The 18,112-nt window shown below is 51.7% G+C and overlaps 1 protein-coding gene across 1 annotated transcript; it reads right to left on the reverse strand.

The window, feature by feature from the left end:
- Nucleotides 1–779: 779 nt before the first annotated feature.
- Nucleotides 780–16,754, reverse strand: EFHD1 (EF-hand domain family member D1). The gene is made up of 4 exons (XM_034064144.1): nt 16,375–16,754; nt 8,650–8,797; nt 3,525–3,659; nt 780–2,411 (listed from the first exon to the last, which is right to left on the reverse strand). Exons 1-4 carry the CDS (start codon nt 16,662–16,664, stop codon nt 2,277–2,279), a joined length of 708 nt encoding a protein of 235 aa, XP_033920035.1. The 5' UTR covers nt 16,665–16,754; the 3' UTR covers nt 780–2,276.
- Nucleotides 16,755–18,112: the final 1,358 nt, after the last annotated feature.

Genomic DNA, 18,112 nt, shown 5'->3' on the forward strand with positions numbered 1-18,112 from the left:
CCACCCTCTCCTCCCGCTGCCCCCAGCTCCTCACACAGCTGCACATGCAAAGCAGCACAAGTGAGCAGTGGAAAGAAGAAATCAAAAGCTGCAGTGTTGCAGTTTTCCTTGGAAGCAGAGACTAAGGAGCCTTCATCTTAGTTTTAACTCACCTCCGAGACCCAATCGCCCACATACACACAGCATCAACTGCTGACAATGTACAGAGTAGGAGTCACACTGGATAAATTATTTGCATCTTCCATTTCACCACTGGACTATACCTGAAACAATGCATTGTTAAACCTCCTCCTGAGCACACCCTCCCTCTCCCAAACTGACCATGCCAGTGAAGCTTAACACATCAGCAACAGTAGGAACAAGATGCTTAGACCCATTTTCAAACATCCATGTATTCCCTTCTTCCTTTCCATAAACGCAGGAGGAAATGTGAAGAGAAACGTAGCTAAAGCAACCTGCCTAGATCCCAGCTAGGGCACTACCACAGCTGAGACAGTGGCTATTTTAAGATAATAGAAGGCTGAAAACCTTCAGATGTCAGCATTTAGCAGTGGACAGTATTTCAAATATTTAAATAGCCATGTCCCTTTCTGAGGAATTGCAAACATTAGGGCTTTTTACACCAGAACTGCTGCAGAGAAGGGGAAGTGCTATTGAGCATCTGCCTGAAGATACTTCCCTTATTCATCCACATCAAGACACAGAGTTTTGGGGATCACTACTGTAATTTGTGAACAAAATGGTATAGTCAGGGACCTAAGATAAACCAGAGACAAGACAGAAGATAACAATGCTTTATTTGTACATTTCAGCAACAGGAGAAATAATTGAAAGATGAAATTATCTGCTTTGTTGTAAAGTATAAAAACATTTAATTATAAATATTTAGCTAAAAAAGCGTGATTTATAAAATATAATCTGTGAAGATATATATACACAGTTTAATTGTTTAGCAATTCTTTCACCTGACATTAAAGAGTAGAGGTTTTTTCTATTTATTATTCCATGCTCACAGTTTAGTGCTCACAGTTTAAGAAGCAAAACAGACAAATGAAAACATGACTGGTGAGTTTCATTCTGGAAAGAAGCACAAAGTGGGGCAATAGCAGAGGCAAAATTTGAGCAAAACCATGTTTCAAGAGAGGTCTCAGAGGGAACACAGCTCCCTTGACCTACAGTGTATGTATATCCAGATGAGCAATGGGCATTTTAACATTTGCGGGCAAGTTTCCTGTGCTTGCAGAAGAAAATGGCTAATAGTATAGTGCAAGCCCTCTGATTTCAGTCCAGCTAAATATGCTCACCTTGCTGCTCTCTCCTTCTCGAGCAGAGATTTGCTCAGTATGCTGGGCTGGTTGTGTGTCATGGCTCTAATGAAATCACAAACAATGTCACCTTCATGATTCAGGATTTCCAAATAGAAAACCCCATTGTGCCATCCAATTGGATTGTCCAGCTGGCAATATCCTTTAAAAACAGATAGAGCTGCCTAAGGCTGGAAAATACAGTGAAGCCATATAGTACACTAAATGCGATGGAATGTGAAAGAAGATACATGGTCAGGCAATTCAGTTTTCTATTCCTCATTTAAGACAGAGCCAGCTTCCTCCCTTTAAAGTCTGGGGAACTCTTGCCTCTTACAGAAAGATTTGTTACTATGGCACTTCAGAGAAGAAAAACTGGAAGACTCTACAACATGCTGGGTGGCAGAAAATACTACAGGAAATGGTAACTAATTTGATCCATGTCCCTAGTAACTACCTCTCTTCACAGTGTTTTCACAGTGCCTGTGGCACGGGGCTTTGAGAAAGGGTGACAACACCCAACAGCAGTACAAAAGTACAGGAAGTCAAGCTGTAATTTGTACACCCTGATTTACACAAGACCTCACTACTTGCCTGCAAGCAAGGAATTAATTAATATGGTGTTAACAGAAAAAGAATGTATAGAAAAGAAGGAAAGAATAAAGTAGGCAAGCATGACACTTGTCAGTGCTCACCCATGATTTGCTACCTGCTGTGTCTGCTTCAGGGCAATGTACTCCTGACAGTTCAGAGCACAACAGCATGTACACAGCTCTTAGGATCCACTTTGTTATGAATGCATAGTAACTGCAAGAACTGTGCCCTTATACTCAGGAGGATCTTCAGGAGAGGAAGGCTAGCAAAGCTGTAACGAGTTTTAGGCAGGATCCAGGCAGTTCTCTCCAGGTGGAGCCTTGATCTGGGAAACGTACCAAGTCATGTGCAATCTCAGAGTGCATGTTGGCTGGTCGGTTACTGGGTAAATGCAGACTTTAACTCCCTGAAAGCTGCTCGGCGGTGCTTCCTCTCTTCCTCTTCCCGCTTTCGCTCATCCTGCTCAGCTTTTATCTCTGCTTCAAACTCACTGGCTGAAGAGAGAGCTTGAACCTTTATGGGAAAGAGAAAATAAAAACATGTCAAGCCTTGCAGAAGAAGAGACAGAGCCTAAACTACTCCCAGATGAGTAATGAAGAACTGTTTGCAGTGTCACCCAGTGCTCTGTCAGGGTAGCTCAAGTATTAATTACACTGCAATGCTTGGGTATTTACATCAAGTACTTGTTAGCTTGCTTGACTTGAACATCAAAAAAAGAAAGGTCATTTACTAGTAAGTCACTAACAAGTGACCAAAACGATGCTATCAGTACTGGGTCACATACATTCTTTCTGTAGGCAGGCAGCATAGCATAAGTTGTGAGTGTACAGTGGCAGAAAGTACTGCAGAAGACATTTCTGAATGACAGCCAAATCTGAGAACATCATACTACACAATGGATAATCTGCAGATCAAAGAGACATTGTTTATTTGCTGGCTATTTTTCCAGCTTTCATCTCAGTACATCTACTGTGCAAGAGCTATGCTATGCTCTTGGGAAAAAAAAACTTCTTGTATAAACAAACAGGATTACTTTCTCTCCGAGAGAGCTTTCAAAAAGGGTGCTTTGTCAGCTTTGAATGGTGCAAAGCTCTTTCTACCAACCCCAGAACCCTGTAGAATAATTCTGATTCCAAAGGTTAGAGAGCTGCTCAAAAAAGAGATGTCTGAAATCTTATACTCCAAAACACTCCATTCACCACTGAACTCAAGAGTGTTCTGGTTAAGGGAGGTTTTGCAAGATGGGAAACACTGTCCCTATTGCATTAGTTTCCAGGATACTTTTGACTTTAAAAGCTGTCATCCAGCGTCTTCCATAGAGCTCACAGCCACAGGGCCACAGGTTGGCCAGTTGCTGTGGCTGGCCCTGCAAGACCCAAAGCAGAGGTGGTAAATTAAGCTGTTGTAGTGTTGACTGATCTGCAGAAGGATGTAGACAGAGTCCAACGAAGTTTGATGGGAAAAGCTATAGCTGAGGTTGGGGTGGGAATCATGAAATACACATCCTTTTAGCTAGGAAGTGATACTAGGCATATCTTCTATTCAAAAGCAAGAAGGGTCAATGTCTCAGTAACAGTTAAGGCATACATACAGAGCTTTTTCATGTTTCTCTTTGCCACACCATACCTTAGCTTCAAAGAAGTTCTTGGCTCCTTTGACTCCCTCAATGGAGACATCTATCTCCGAGAGCTTTGCAAGAGTCAACAGGCCGCTGTCCTCCTCCAGCTCCCCAGCTGCAGCTTTATGGAAAATCAGCAGGAACTAGCAATACAGAGAGAAAACGTTCAAGCTCTTCGCTGAGGCTCAAACAAAACAAACAGCACAGACATTCACCTGCAGGGGGCTTGAGTTTACAGTTCTGAGGAAAGGAATCCAGGTCTATACAAATCAAGCAGTGCCATGGACCTTGTACCCAGCTTTAGTGCACAGCCCTGTCAGACTAAAAGTAGGAATCCCATAGGAAAATAGGGTTTCCTGGTAAAGCACAGCTCCTACTGAGCCTGTGCTGCTACATGGACAGAGGAAGATCATCTGCTTCATACAACCATGCAGTAGGCTCAGATATACTTTGTTATGTCCCCACACCCTACTGATGCATTCACAAGCCACCCATCAGCTTCCCCAGTGTTCTGGGGAGTCAAATGATAGCCCATGACATAGAAAGCAGGGCAAAAATGGCCCTGGCTCACAACTGAACGCCAGGGTCCCTTCACAGAGGGACCAGTGCACTCCTGGGAGAGAGGACAGCAGCCTAAGCATGGGCATACCATTGTGATTGAGTGGCTTGAACAACTGTGCACAGAGCAACTTGTTTAGAAACCTCTGCTCTGCACTGGACCACAGACACTTAAATCCAGAATCACTGCAACAGAGTGCATATTGGCACGTGAATTGAACTGGGAAACAAATGAGAAAAACACTTTATTTTACAGAAAGGATGCAAAAATTTGTCTGCTTAAAAATAAAGATCTCTCCACCACTTACTACCTGCTAACAGAGATCCAGGTTAAGATGTGATGCACTATGCATCATTTGAGATGTTCTGTAACTGCCAGCTCTTCTTAGCCACCTGAGATGTCTCAGTCCTCGGAACAGTGTGGAAAGAACAGAGACCGGGACAAGTCACCCAGGTTCAAAGGCAGCACAAAGCTGCACTGCTTCAGTCCAGGGCAGAGGGCTGCACATATCACACTGGGCTGCCCATAAATCCTGGAACTGCACAGGAACATCAAACACCTCTAGTGCTGTGATCCTCAAGCTGCTAGGCTGGGGACTTGGCTTCTTCCTACAGAGAGTCTGAGCTGTCCCAGCGGAGGGCAGCAAAGTCACAGCATCTGCTTGCCTGCTAGAGGGTTGCTGGAGAGGGTCTCTTCATCAGGGACTGTAGTGATAGGACAAGGGGTGATGAGTTCAAACTTAAACAGGGGAGATTTAGGTTAGATATAAAGAAGAAATTCTTCTCTGTGAGGGTGGTGAGGCACTGGAGCAAGCTGCCCAAAGAAGTGAATACTCCATCCCTGGCAGTGTCCAAGGCCAGGTTGGATGGGGTTTGAAATAACCTGGTCTAGCGCAAGGTGGCCTTGCCCATGGCAGGGAGTGGAACTGGATGATTTTAAGGTCCTTTCCAACCCAAACCATTCTGTGATTCTATGATTCTAAGTTGCTTGCTGAAGCTGGTGTTGAGGCTTCCCATGGGGAAGGGTGTGAAGACGACAGAAACACTGTCTGCCTCTCACAGAGGCAGACTCACCAGGCTTTGCTTGCTGCCTCATAACCTGCACATGCTCAGCACAGAGCAGCCAGACAGCAGGCTGTGGTTGGGGAGGGAACTTTCCCCCTTCCAAACACATGGAAGAAATTAGATGATGCTCTGCTGAACAGGCAGAACATCCTGCTCAGAAAGAAACCAAATCCTGCCCAAGATATCCTCTCCCTCTGCTCAGTTATGCTGGGCTCAGGCTGGTTCCTCTCCTCTTCCACCACCAGGGAGGAGACACAGGGCTGGCAGCCAGGCTGGCATTAGTGATGGCTCCTCCTCACAGTTTCTGCTCCACCCTGCGAGTCCCACTTCCTAGCATTGGAAAAGAGCAGCAGAGGCAGCACAATCCTGAGGTCTGCTACAGCTGCTGCCCAAGGAGGAACTGGAAACACCCAGTCATGAGTACAACTGTGCATGAATCATCCTGAAACTACAGGACAGCACAGCAATCCTCCAGGGGTGGAATATGGGCTGCCACAGCCACAAGATGTGGGCTGAGCTAAAGGTGATTCAGTCCCTGCTTTCCTTTTGGGGCCGACACAGCATAACATGAGCCCAAGCACCCAGCAAGGTGGACTATGGGGCCACCATGCTGGTTTCCACAGGAGCAATCCTTACACTAGCACATCAGCTGCAGCTCATCTCACCAGTTACTTGCCCCCAGGGCATCAGTCCTTGCTATCGAGACCACCAGCAATCTGCATTCAGCTTCCATTCCCAGCCTGTCTCACACTCTTGCTGGGCCCAGGGCACATAACCTGCAGCTAAGCCTCAGGAAAAGGGCAATAGAGGAAAAACAAGTGAATAATGTTGATACCTTTAAAAGCTGTGCTCTCAAGGAGGACAAGAGGACACACTTTCCACCATGTAACCCCATAAAAGAAGAGATGTATCTGCTCACATCCTTTATGATCCAAAATCTACCTTCCATTGCCAGGTCTCAGAGTGATGCTGCAGTTACGCAGCCCCACCAGGCTCCATGCTGGCCTCAGAGATGTGAGGGAAGGCACAGGATTGACTGGCAGCAGCAGCCTTGCAACAGCTTGCCAGAAAAGCAGTGTCTCCCAAGGCTATGGTTTGCACCAGCCCTGCCAGCAAACACATGATGTGGGTGAGCATTTAAGCTGATGTGGGCACGGTGAACATTGGGTGGATTTTTGAGGGTTCTAGACAGCAGCCACAGTTAGACATTACTATTATAACAATTAACTCTGGTTTCCTGTGGTCATGACAGAAGCAGGCAGTCAGAGGTGTTTCCTCCACACACCGTACATCATCTTTTTTTTAAGCCCAAATTCCTTTGCTGCAATTGTGCAGTTAATTGTTGATGTATTGATGGATGCTCAAAGGCCAGTGGTAGAAGGCAGCTTTCCTAATGGGACCAGCAGTTTGTCAGCAGCAAGTCAGAGCCATACAAAGCCTGCTTCCCAGACAACAGCTTACCTGAAATGAGAGGACATGATACTACTCAAAGCAGCAGCAAAAGGTGACCTACTGCAAGTTAGAGGTCTTTAGCAAGCCACAAGAAGCAGGTCTTCAGGCAGGAATGTCAGGACTTGTCATTCTCTGGGAGAGGCAAACAGGAGCCCTCCAGCACTTGAGTTCAACCCTTCCAAGTTCAGACACTCATTTAAACCAGAGCTTTTCCTTGTGTCGTCTGAGAGTCCCAAGTCAGCTTCATCACCCTTCACATGCTTGCTTGTCACCACCAACAGGAAGCAGAGTGGGACAGTGCTACAGGTCAGTTCAGGCCTCTTCACCCACTGTGAAACCTTCCTCCCTGCCAGCCCTCTGCCCAAACACAGCAGCTGGACACAGCACATCTGCAATGAAGCAAGAAGCACCCTGCTCCTCACAGAAGGAGCTCTGGGTACATGACAAAGCTGCTATGTAATTTGTCCCTGGAGCTCTGCCAACAATGCTCCCTCATTCTAACCCATGAGCCACTCAAGCTGGGGGTTGCTTGACCATCATTTTGCATCTGGTAAGAAGCTACAACAGCACCAACTGTTGTAAAGCCAAGGGCTGGAAGGACAAGCAGACCATGCCAGCTGATGGGGGGGCTGTGCTCCAAGGGGAAGAGGAGCTGCTCCCTCTGCTGCTGGTACCTTACAGAGTTCTGAGGATAAAGGCACTTACATTCACAGTAGGGAGCCCCTGCAGCAAACCCAGAGGCTGCCCCAGCTCTTCATCCAGGGTGAAGGATGGCCCAGGAGGCACACAGCTCCTCCAGCCCACCATGATCTGGCAATCACAGTCTTACCTGGGGCCAAGGGAATGGTGATCTTCCTGCTCCACTGGATTCTTCATTACACCCCAATTCACCTCTGACCTGGCACATCTTCTCTGCCCAGAGGAACTGCTGGCTTAGGGCTTTCATTGTGTAAAGCAACAGGCTCTCATTTCCCAGATTTGCATGCCTTTCCCTGCTCCCTAAGTGCTGGGGCCTGTAACTCAACAGTCTTTGGCCTCTGTCTTGTACTGCTGCCCTCTTGCAGAGAAAGAAATGCAAGAAAACCCTTGGGGGGGTGAAAGCAGGGAGAGACGGAGCATCAGCTCTGTGAGCTGCCCCTCACCCCAACCAGCCCAGCCAGACATAGGCTGTGGCTGCTCTTCCTCCCTCCCAGGCACTGACAAATGCCTCAGAACCTCCAAAATTAACAATTCCATGTCCTGAGCTGTGGAGAGCTCTGCGCCTTGTCTCACTACCAAACCACCACCACATAGGGGGCATGGCAAGAGCACAGTCCCATTGCTGCCATCCCCTGGGATGCCACAGTGTGACATACGCTTCTGAGACAGCAACCAAAGCCTGCAAAGATGCAGCAGGAGGTTTTGGCATCTGAACTCCCCTTTCCTGCTAAGGTAAGTTGGGTACCTGTGCATGCACATAGGTCATTGCTCAAACTCCCTATCTGCCTAGCAGCAGTTCCTGGCCTGTTCATACTCCCAGTGGTCTCAGCCCAGCAGTGACACCTGTTCACTGTGTCCCTGCTGAGCCAGCATCCAGCACTGAGCTGCTGAATCACATTTGTTCCTTGGTGCATGGAGGTGACCACCCAGTATAAACTGGAAGAGGAAGCCTCCAGTGTCACATGAAATCAGCTGCTCTGAGCAGAGCCCTTGCCCTGCACCTCAAATGAGGCCTGAGCCACTGTATCACAGGAGCCCAGCAGTGAGATCTTGTGACTGAAGGGATGTGCCACCTCCAAGTACAGCAAGGAGCTCTGTCAGCACTCCCAGGCAGCTGCAGCCCAGCTCAAATGTGCTCACGAACCAAGCACGGAGGTTAGAGAGTTTTGGCATCAGCTACCACATGGAGATGGATGCTGACAGTGCTCGAGCTCCCCATGGCATGAGGAAGCTTCCCTGCTTCGCCATTGCACCCCAGAGCTGAAGAAACACAGAGGGAACAGCCAGAGTACAGATCTGGCTGCCTCCTCCCTTCATCCCATAGCCACATCCCTGTCTGCTCCTGCAGGCCACCCTCACCTCACGGAAGCTGAGCTTCCCATCAAAGTCTTCATCCACCTCCTTGACCATGTTCTTCAGCCCCAGGTGGGTCTGCGGGGCTCCCAGCTTTTCCATCATCAGCTTCAGCTCCATCAGGTCAATGTATCCATCCCGTCCTGAGTCATACCTACAGGGTGCAAAAGTGAGTGGGTCAGCCTTTAAAATCCCCATCTCCATCTTCCCAGAAGAGGAACTATGCCAAAGGATAAAGTCACAGCATGGCTCAAAGCTCAGGGGAGGAAAGCTGCAGGACATGACCAGCACTGAGATATTTTAAGCTCAGGGAAGTAGCTGACAGCTTTCAGAGCTGCCTCAGATAGCGAAGTGCTCAGGGGAGCTCAGACCAAACCACCCACACAGAAGGAGCATGGAGGAACTCGGCTTATCTGAGTGGGATTTCCATCTCACCCACTTGCGTGCCGGGCACAAAGGTTACTTGCACACAGCTTTACACCATGCACCAGGACAGGGAGGAAATGCGTGCCTGAGCCAACTCCTGCCAGGTCTGCTACTCAATGAGGAGAAACAAGAAACACAGAGCAACCCAGCAGAAAGCAGATATATCTCTTTGTAGGCAAAACACACACACACACAGAGCTGTTAAGATCTTTTCTCTACGAAATGGAAATGGTTTTGTACCACAAAAGCACCATGCTTCAGGGCAGCTGTTTATCCAGTGCTTCGGCAGGGCAAAACAGCGGTCCTGGGGAAGCACAGCAATCCCAGCTAGTGCTGCGGGTTGCATCACAGGGCCAGGCTGGCAGAGGAAGACAGTGCCCACCTCTAGGACACTAGGAGCAAGACTGAAGTGGGATCATGATCCCAGTGGAGCAAAAGGACTGCATGGACTCTTTACAGGAAGAGAGCACCTGTGCAAGGAGCAGAGTGCTTTAGGGATGGGGAGACAGAGACCTGCCACAGTCAGCCTGGGACCACACACCAATTCTCCCCTCACATTCATTGTGTGTAAGCATCCAGCCCACACAGCAACCTGTGCTTCACACTGCCAGGGTCATCACTGGTTTCAAAGGCCAAAGTCTGGAGAGTCGGGTGCTCTGCTATCACCTCTCTCATCAACAACCCTCCCTCAGCCAGGTCCTGCCTGGGGGCTCACATGGGAGGACAGGGCAGGGTCTGCCAAGCTAGGGTCAGCCCCAGTGCACATGTGCCACTGCTCCCTCGCCTCCACCTCAGTCCTCACAGAGTTAAATCCTTTGAAGCAGGAGCCAGTCAAACCCTCCCACCCATCATCTTTCATTGACTGTTAGCTCCCTTCCAAAGACATAAGGGCTGTAGCAGACCACGACCTGCACAGCTGTGGTTACCCTGGAAGAAAGCCCTTTCCAGGTGAGAAACATCACAGCCTCAGAGGAAGCTGTGGCACAGGAAGGCATGAACAAAGCCGCTGGCCCCGAGCTGCTTGCAGGCATGGGCAGCACAAGGCAGGGCTGCAGCCAAAAGCTCTGCCCCTGCCTCCACAAGCCTGGGTAGAGGGTGCTTTCCCCCCCAAACTGAGGCAGCCTCAGCAGCTTTCCAGAGTCCCCCTGACTCTACAGGCATGTTTTATACTCTCTCTGCCTCTTTGTTTCCAAGGGTCTCAGGCCCAAGAGACCAAATGGCAGGGACATCACCACCAGGCTGGAGTGCAACCCCTGCTACCAATCTGCTTGCAGGCTCTACACCCAAACCCACAAGCCCACCAGGCCAGGCAGCTTTCTGGAGCACTAGGAAAGAAACCTCTATCAGAGCAGAAACCAGGTCACAAACCTGAGACGTCACACGGAAGAAAAGCAGCAGGCTCATCACAGCGACGAAGGCGTCAGTTAATTAAGGCACATGTCCACAGCATCACCCAGCCCAGCTCCAAGACACACTTTCAAGACCTTACAGAAGTATGATGAGTGCAATGTTTAATTGCCAATTTGCTTTTCCCTGAAGTCTGGGAGGAAGGGTGTGGAGCTGCTCCTCCAGAGCAAGGTGGTTGGAGCCGCAGTGCATTTGATGAGATACAGCAGCAAAACCATTAAGTGGCAGGGAGGCACTTGGGCTTGGTTGTTTTGGCCCCAGGAAGCTCACGCTGCCTTTTGTCTGGGGGCAGAAGAAGGATGATCCCAACCAAGGGCTACCCAAACAGGGTCCCAAACACTGCCCATCCCCTCTCAGAAACGCTGGGTAATGGAGATGAAGGCAGAAGCCCTACCCTGCCTGCCATGCTCATCTCACCCTGCTTCTAGTAGACACTACCCACAGGCAAACACCAGCCCTCAGTGCCTGCCCCAGTAAATGCACTGCCCCGAAAGGGTTAAGCATGGGGCACGGCTTCAGGGCTCATCATTCCCGCAGAGAGGCAGCACAAAGCCAGAATTGTGAGAAATGGGGACTTGCCAGCGGCAGGCTGTGGTGGCAGGGCAGCACGCTGTACCAGCCGCACAATGGGTGTTAAGGAGCACACCCGCTAGCACCGAGATGCACCCCAAAACCAGATTAACAGCCCCTTGCAGTGGGGAACAGCCAGAGGGACACTGAAGCCCCCCGGATGCTGTGTGCCAGCCCCAACAGAGCAACAGCAGCATGCTGCAGACTACTGCATTCTCTCCCCACCCCCCTCATTTATGAAAGCGGACAAAGTATTTTAGGACCTGAGCAGAGCCACTCGGCTGCCACGGGCCGTGCAGCCAGACTATTTCGGGAGAGGCATATTTATAGGGCATGTGAGATGGTGAAATGTGTTCCCTCCAGCCCCTGCTGACACAGGCACCATGGGGCACAACGCAGACTGCAACTTGTTAGTCAACCGATGCTCCTGGCACACCTCAGCCCTACCAAAAACCCCACTGTCTGCTTTCTGGGAGATGCCTAATACCATTCACACCCGAGTCACTGCCCACAGAGCAGCTCTGTTCTGGTGATGGGCACTGGTCAGCCCCCACAAGCGGCGCTGGAAGAGGGCACGAGGGCAAGTTGGTCTCTAAGCACATTGTAGAATCACTGGAATTGGAAGAGCTTAAAGCTCACCCAGTTCCAACCCCTTGCATGGGCAGGGACAGCTTCTACTAGAGCAAGGTGCCCCAAGCCACATCCAACCTGGCCTTGAACACTGCCAGGGATGGAGCAGCCACAGCTTCTCTGGGCAACCTGTGCCAGGCCCTCAGCACCCTCACAGGGAAGAATTTCTTCCTAATATCGGACCTAAATCTCCCCTCTGTCAGTTTAAAGCCATTCCCCCTTGTCCCATCACTACATGCCCATGTAAAAAAGTCCCTCTCCTGACATTCTGGGGAGCCATCCCATCCTATACCCCAGGAATGGTGCAGCAAGCGTATGGAGCACTCAGGTGCCTTGCCAGCACTTCCCATCCCTGCTGTGACACTGGGGCTTTGCTTCCTTTGGGCTCAAAGCTCCCTGGGACACAAGTAAAGCTTCATCCAGGTGACATGCAGGCATCATGGACAGAGGGGTTCTTGTGCCAAGAGGCAGAGACATCTCACATCACAGGCAGGCAACCCCAGCATCAAGTCAGTGCCATGGCAGGTCCTCACCTGCGATGGCTGGAACAGGAACACAGGCTGGTGTGATATGGCTCCAGAGCACTGCCACCACAGCAGGTGCCAAGATCTGCAGCAAGGATGCACCCAGATTCCCACACTGGCTCGCTTCCATCTGGGCTGCTGAAGTGCTGGGAGAAGAAAGCAGGAGCACATTGAAGGAAAGGAGGGAATACCTGCTCAGTAGATCTGCTTAAGAGCAAAGAAGTCTGTTATGACTATTACAGCCCAAGTACAGTCATCGTACTGGTGTTATATGCAGCGTAACTGGGGGGTTACACCACAGAAGAAAGAGGCATCAGGAGGAGAGGAGAAAGGAGATGCTGAGGACTGCAACACCGGTATTGACTCTGCAGTCACCTCCCAGCCATTGGAAAAACAGGGGAAATAAAAGGATAGTTGAAGAGAATTCCCAAACACTGAAGGATCAAAGAGCAGTTTCTAAACATTCATGCTCCTTGAGAAGGGCTGGAAAGAAAACCTGTCCTCCTTGTTCACATGTGCTGTATCTGAGCTTGCTCCATATGCTGTGGGCACCTGTACTTTGATCTGCACTTTCTGTATGCTGCAATGGCCTAACACAGGCTTTGAAATAAAGCTGAAGTGGCAATAATCTTCACTTAAATATTTCAAAATCCTAACCAATACTTTATTCCCTCTGAGGGTTGTGTTTCACCCTACATGGAGAGGTAGGTGCTGATGTCTTCTTCCTGGTATCCAGTGATAGGATGCATGGGAACAACTCAAAGCTGCCTCGGGAGTATCAGACTTGACATGAAGCACCATTTCTTTACCAAGAAGGTGGTCAGACACTTGAACAGGCTTCCTAGGGAGATGGTCAATGTCCCAAGCCTGTCAGTGTTTAAGAGACATTTGAGCAATGCCTTTAACACTCTCTAACTTTTGGGTCAGCCCTGACTCAGTACAGGCAATTGGACTCAATCACTGCAAGTCCCTTCCAACTGAGATATTGCTGAGAGCTTTGGAAACAATTCTTCCACAGCAGGGTGGAGGCATGGACAGGCTCCTCAGCCGCGTGCGGCTCCATCCTCCCAGGCCTGGGCAGCAGGAACTCTCCTTTAGAAGGGACATGACAGCAAGATCAAAATATCCTCCAGCAAGACCTGGGCAAGACCCCAAGGCACCACAGCATGCAGGGCCCGGGCTGGGTGGTGGAGTCCCTGTGGGGATAATGTCCCTGAGCACTGGGCTCCAGAGACAGCTGATCACAGTGGAAGCATGGTAGCACTGGAGCAAGCAGGTCTGCTGCAGCACATCAGACACATCCTTTGGCACAGGGTGAGTGGCTCCCAAATAGCTCCAGGAGGGTGAGGGGACAGCACAGCCTCTCCCACCAGCAAAGCACAAGGCACTTCAAGATACACAGGCAACGCATGGAATTCCCTAGATACAAAAGCAGCAGCGAGGCTGGAATTTCTCCACTCCCTCGCACCCTGCAGATGATGTCTGCTTTCCTCCCTCAGAAAGGTCATTCCTGCCTGGAACAGCCTCACTGGCCTGGCTTTCATACGCTACTCTGACACTTATCTGGACAAGAGGGTACCCAAGGGGAGCTGTAACACTGCAAAGCTCCTGAGGTGCAAGACTTGGTGAAGGCAGGTTATCATGGCTACCACAGTCCTCACTCACTGTCAGAACAGGCAGCTAATTAGGTCACATTATAATTAGCCTGAGCTGCAGACTTGCTGGTCCCTCTGCCAAAAAAAGATACCCACCCCAAGAGCTACCTGTACCCAGCACCCACAACAGATACCTGCACCCCATCTCCAAGGGAACAGTGCCAAAATGGGGGGATGCTGCCAAGAGTCTTGGACAAGAGAAGTGAGCCCAACCACGGCAGTAAGAGCAAGGAGCATCATTTCTGCTTTGGAAGGATGCTCCTGGTGCAGCAATACAGAGGACCTGGGTGAAGAACTGGATTTTGGGAAGCCCCATGTTCAGACAAGCCCTTCGCTTCCACCCTGGCACAGGTTGGTCACTGCCACCAGCTGTACTGTGGAATGCCCTGGCAAACACCAGAGCAGCCACAATCCCAAGCAAGTCCCTCTTTCTGGCTGGAGCACCCTGGCCCAGCCCATACTGTGCCCAGGTCCCATAAGCTCATGTTTAGTCCAAGCTATAGGTTTACAAGTCAGACTAAACTGATGAGAAACACTTTTGGGTGGGAAGTCGCACAGTGGAAACTTGCATCCTGTGTAGTGAGAAGACACATGCCTGTCTGTCAAAAGCTTACTTCACTTTAGTAAAGATCCCAGGTTGTGGTGCCCACGGCTAATAAGTCATATAGAGAATAAAAGCCTTAATCACATTAACTTAAATTCTGACTGGCAGGAATTAAGGGGAATATTTCCTCTCCTGATAGAGCACATGGTGTGAGCTGACACTTGAAAAGAGGTCGCTGGCAGCAGATGGAGCAAAGACCAGATTCTCTACCACTGCAAATGCCAGGTGCCTGTAACAGAGGGAAAACCAGGACGGGGTTTTCCATCCAACTGTCCGGGGAGCAGCAGCCTAGCTTCTTTCCCTTTTGGCACAACCAGCCGGCACTCAGCTACAGTAGTCCTCACAGGGCGTGCAATGTTTCCCAGCTACACTGACCATCTGATTAGCATTCAACTGCAAAGCCTAGGTTTCCCCACTTACAAGGCTGGCGTTTAATGAGCTCATTGTTGAAAAATTCGGCTGCAATTCAGCTCTGCTACTTTTTATTCCCCAAACCACCGCTGTTCCTTTCCTCATCTCTATTGAAGCAGTGCTGCTGCCCACTCCAGGCTCTCCCCCGCAGCTTCTGGCCATTGCAGCTGCCTACATCGTTTGTCCTCCTGCCCGTACAGTGCCATGTCTCAGTGCTCCACAGAGCAGACCCCTTTAACCATCGTCAAAAGTGACACACAGGAGCAGGCAGAAGAGCAGGCTCACCCATCCCGCTTCAATTCCCGCGCCCAGCTGCCGACAAAACACTGCCTGTACAACAAAGAACTCCGGTGAGCTCGGAAGGCTGGCTGCCTGGTCTCCTGCAGCAACAGCCCCAGACAGAGCCAGCAACACCGTATAGCACCAAGAGCACTTAACCAGGCTCTTGAGCCTCGCAATGACCCCCAGCCTCCAGGGTGCCCAGGGAAGCTTCCACATAGGAGAACAAAAACCTAACAAGTTACAAGCCCTGCTGCCGTCATCTCTGAAAGTGGAAACAGGTCTCTGCACTTTGCCATGAAAGCCCCTGTAAGTCCTCTGTGGTCCTGCCTCACGCTGGGCAGCAGCTCACCCCCAGCCCGGCAGCCAGGCCTGCTGGAGCCCTCTCCTTGGGGCTGGGAGAATATCGATCCCCAGGAGCACAGGGGTTTGCATTGCTGGAGGGAAGCCTGAGCACACATAAAGCCACCCATGCACGATCCAGGACAGGGCTTGTAGAGAAAACGGCATGATCATAGTCCGAGGGAGGGCCAAACCTTTCTGCTTACAGAAGCACCTCTCTGCATTGCCACCAGCAGCCCGACTCTAATACAAACCTTCCTGACAGGAGGGGATCCCTATCCTAGCCCGCAGGAAGGGCAAAGCAAGAGGAAGCTGTAGACAAGCTTTGTTTGGGTGCACAGGAGGGAACATCAAGCCTGACAAATGGGACCGTGGAAGGAGCTACAGCACTGCCAGGCAGAACTAAAAGGGATGTTCAGGGTCACGGTTGTTAGAGACAGATCCCCAGCATTGCTGCGAGGCCCCGGGACACAGCATCCTCCAAACCCACAGCATATGGGTGCCACCACAAACAGCCGCCGTCCCACACCCAGGTAGACTAGAGGCAACACCAGGTGGTGAGCTAAGCACACGACTCAGCTCCAGCCCCGAGTCCGAGGCAAACCCTACGAGCAGCCTCTCCGGGTCCCCCCCGAAAAAAGCACAGTGATAATGTGGGGATAAGACGGCGCTGGTAACACGCCGCAGCTTCTCCCAGCCCGACCGCAAACCGCGAAGAAATGCAAGTATCCAGCCAAGAGCAGGCAGCCTCTCTCCAGATGTCCCCCCCGGGAAAAGCACTGGGAGGACCCGCGGGGGGAAGTCAGAGACCCAAACCCAACGGCCGAGCCCACGAGTCCGGCCAAAGCGAGTTCTCCCCCGGCTCCGCTCCGGCCCCACTCACAGGCGGAACATGCGCTCCATGTCCTTGATCTGCCGGCGGCTGAAATCCTTGAACTCGGTGTAAGGGTTGAACACCGCGGCCCGCCGGGGCTGCGCCGCCCCCTCGTTGATGTCCTGCCGCCGGCACAGCTTGGCGCTCAGCTCCGCGCCCGCGCTGGCCGTCAGGCAGCTCCGCTCCGCCTCGGCCGCCAGCTCGCCCTTGGCCGCTGCCTCCTCGCCCTCCACGGCCGCTCCGCTCTCCTCCAGCTGCAGCCGCCGCTGCAGCTTCTGTGCCAGCTCCTCCGAAGCCATGACGCGCGCTCCCGGGCCCGAGCCGCTCTGCTCCTGCCAGGCCTGCCCGCCCCGACCCGCAACTTTATTCCCTCACTTGGAGGGAGCGGGGCGGAGCGGAGAGGGGCGGGACGAGGCCCGGACGGGGCGGGAACTTAAGGAAGCGCAGCGGCAGCGTGTGGCGGTGGGGGTTGACGTTGAGTGTAGCGCGGTGTGCTGTGGCCACGCTGCCGTCGGAAGTACACACCACAGGTACACCCACCGTCGGGTACAGCCGCACAGGCTGACACTCTCACGAGTACATTATCACATAGACACACAGGTTATCTCACGACTTTCCCAGGCAGGGAGCCCCCCACTGAGGTACAACACCATGGTTACCTCCCCACGGGCAGGGTACCCCCCCAAGGAGCCCTCTGCACCCAACACCGGGCTGTGCGCTGGGTTCAGTGCTGCCAGCACCACTCCGCGCCGGTGGAAGCGGTCGGGCCCCGCCGTCTCCCCAGGCACAGCATAGCCCGCTCCGTGCCTGCATGGGTGCCGGAGGCCGGGGCCGCCCGCAGTGGGGCAGAGGAACCCCTTAAGTCCTACCATGCGCCTCCCCTCTCTTATCTCCTTGGGCTAAAATTAACCCAGAACAAAGCTCAGCTCAGCGGTGGGCTCCCCCTCCTTCTCCAGGCAGCATGGAAGACGAGGCAGACCGTTTCCACTACTTTGCTCCCCATCCCGGGACAGTGTCCAGTACCATCCCCGCTGTCCCCAGGCCCTGGCAGGTCATAGGCATGTCCCTCCCAGCACCTATCGTCCCTGCGCCTGCTGCTAGGTGGCTGGTGGCATCCCCCGGGATGGGATTATGGCTGTCACGAGTCTGTTCAGGGTGGCTGCTGATGCGATTTACGCACCGGGGAGGAGGGGGAGAGGAAAGCACCGGCAGAGACACATAGCCTCTTTATGGCTCTCGTGTCCCCAAGCCTGTGTGCCATGGAGGACCTGTCCTGGTGGCTGTTATGTGGCTGCTTCATGCTGCAGGTGTGTAGTAAGCAGCTCTCTGACGGAACCATAGTGTGGTGACCTGCAGCTGACACTCACAAGCTCATTCCCAGGAAACCTCCTCAGAAAATAACTGCTGAGGCTGCTCATAGGAACCCTGCCTGGTACCTGCTGCCTGGGCTGCCTGAGGCTGCTCCAGCAGGGGTTGAGGTGGTCACAGGGTCACCAGACTGTCTGACACAGGAATGCCAGTGCAGGTGTACCACACCAGGACTGCCTGAAAACAAGGGTTCAGAGTGACAGGAGCAGCATGTGCTATACTCACACTACTGTGCTTTCAGAAAATGCCATATCCATGGTGGTGAGATCCTCCTTCCACACAAAGGACATTGAGAGGAGAGATGGGATCTGTGACAGGCCACTGACCACTGCAGAGACTCAAGAGCAAAGAAGAGCTTTGGCCTGAGAGGTGTCTGGAG

Source organism: Melopsittacus undulatus, chromosome 6 (genome assembly GCF_012275295.1).
Source record: "Melopsittacus undulatus isolate bMelUnd1 chromosome 6, bMelUnd1.mat.Z, whole genome shotgun sequence".
In the NCBI taxonomy this organism is placed as follows: domain Eukaryota; kingdom Metazoa; phylum Chordata; class Aves; order Psittaciformes; family Psittaculidae; genus Melopsittacus; species Melopsittacus undulatus.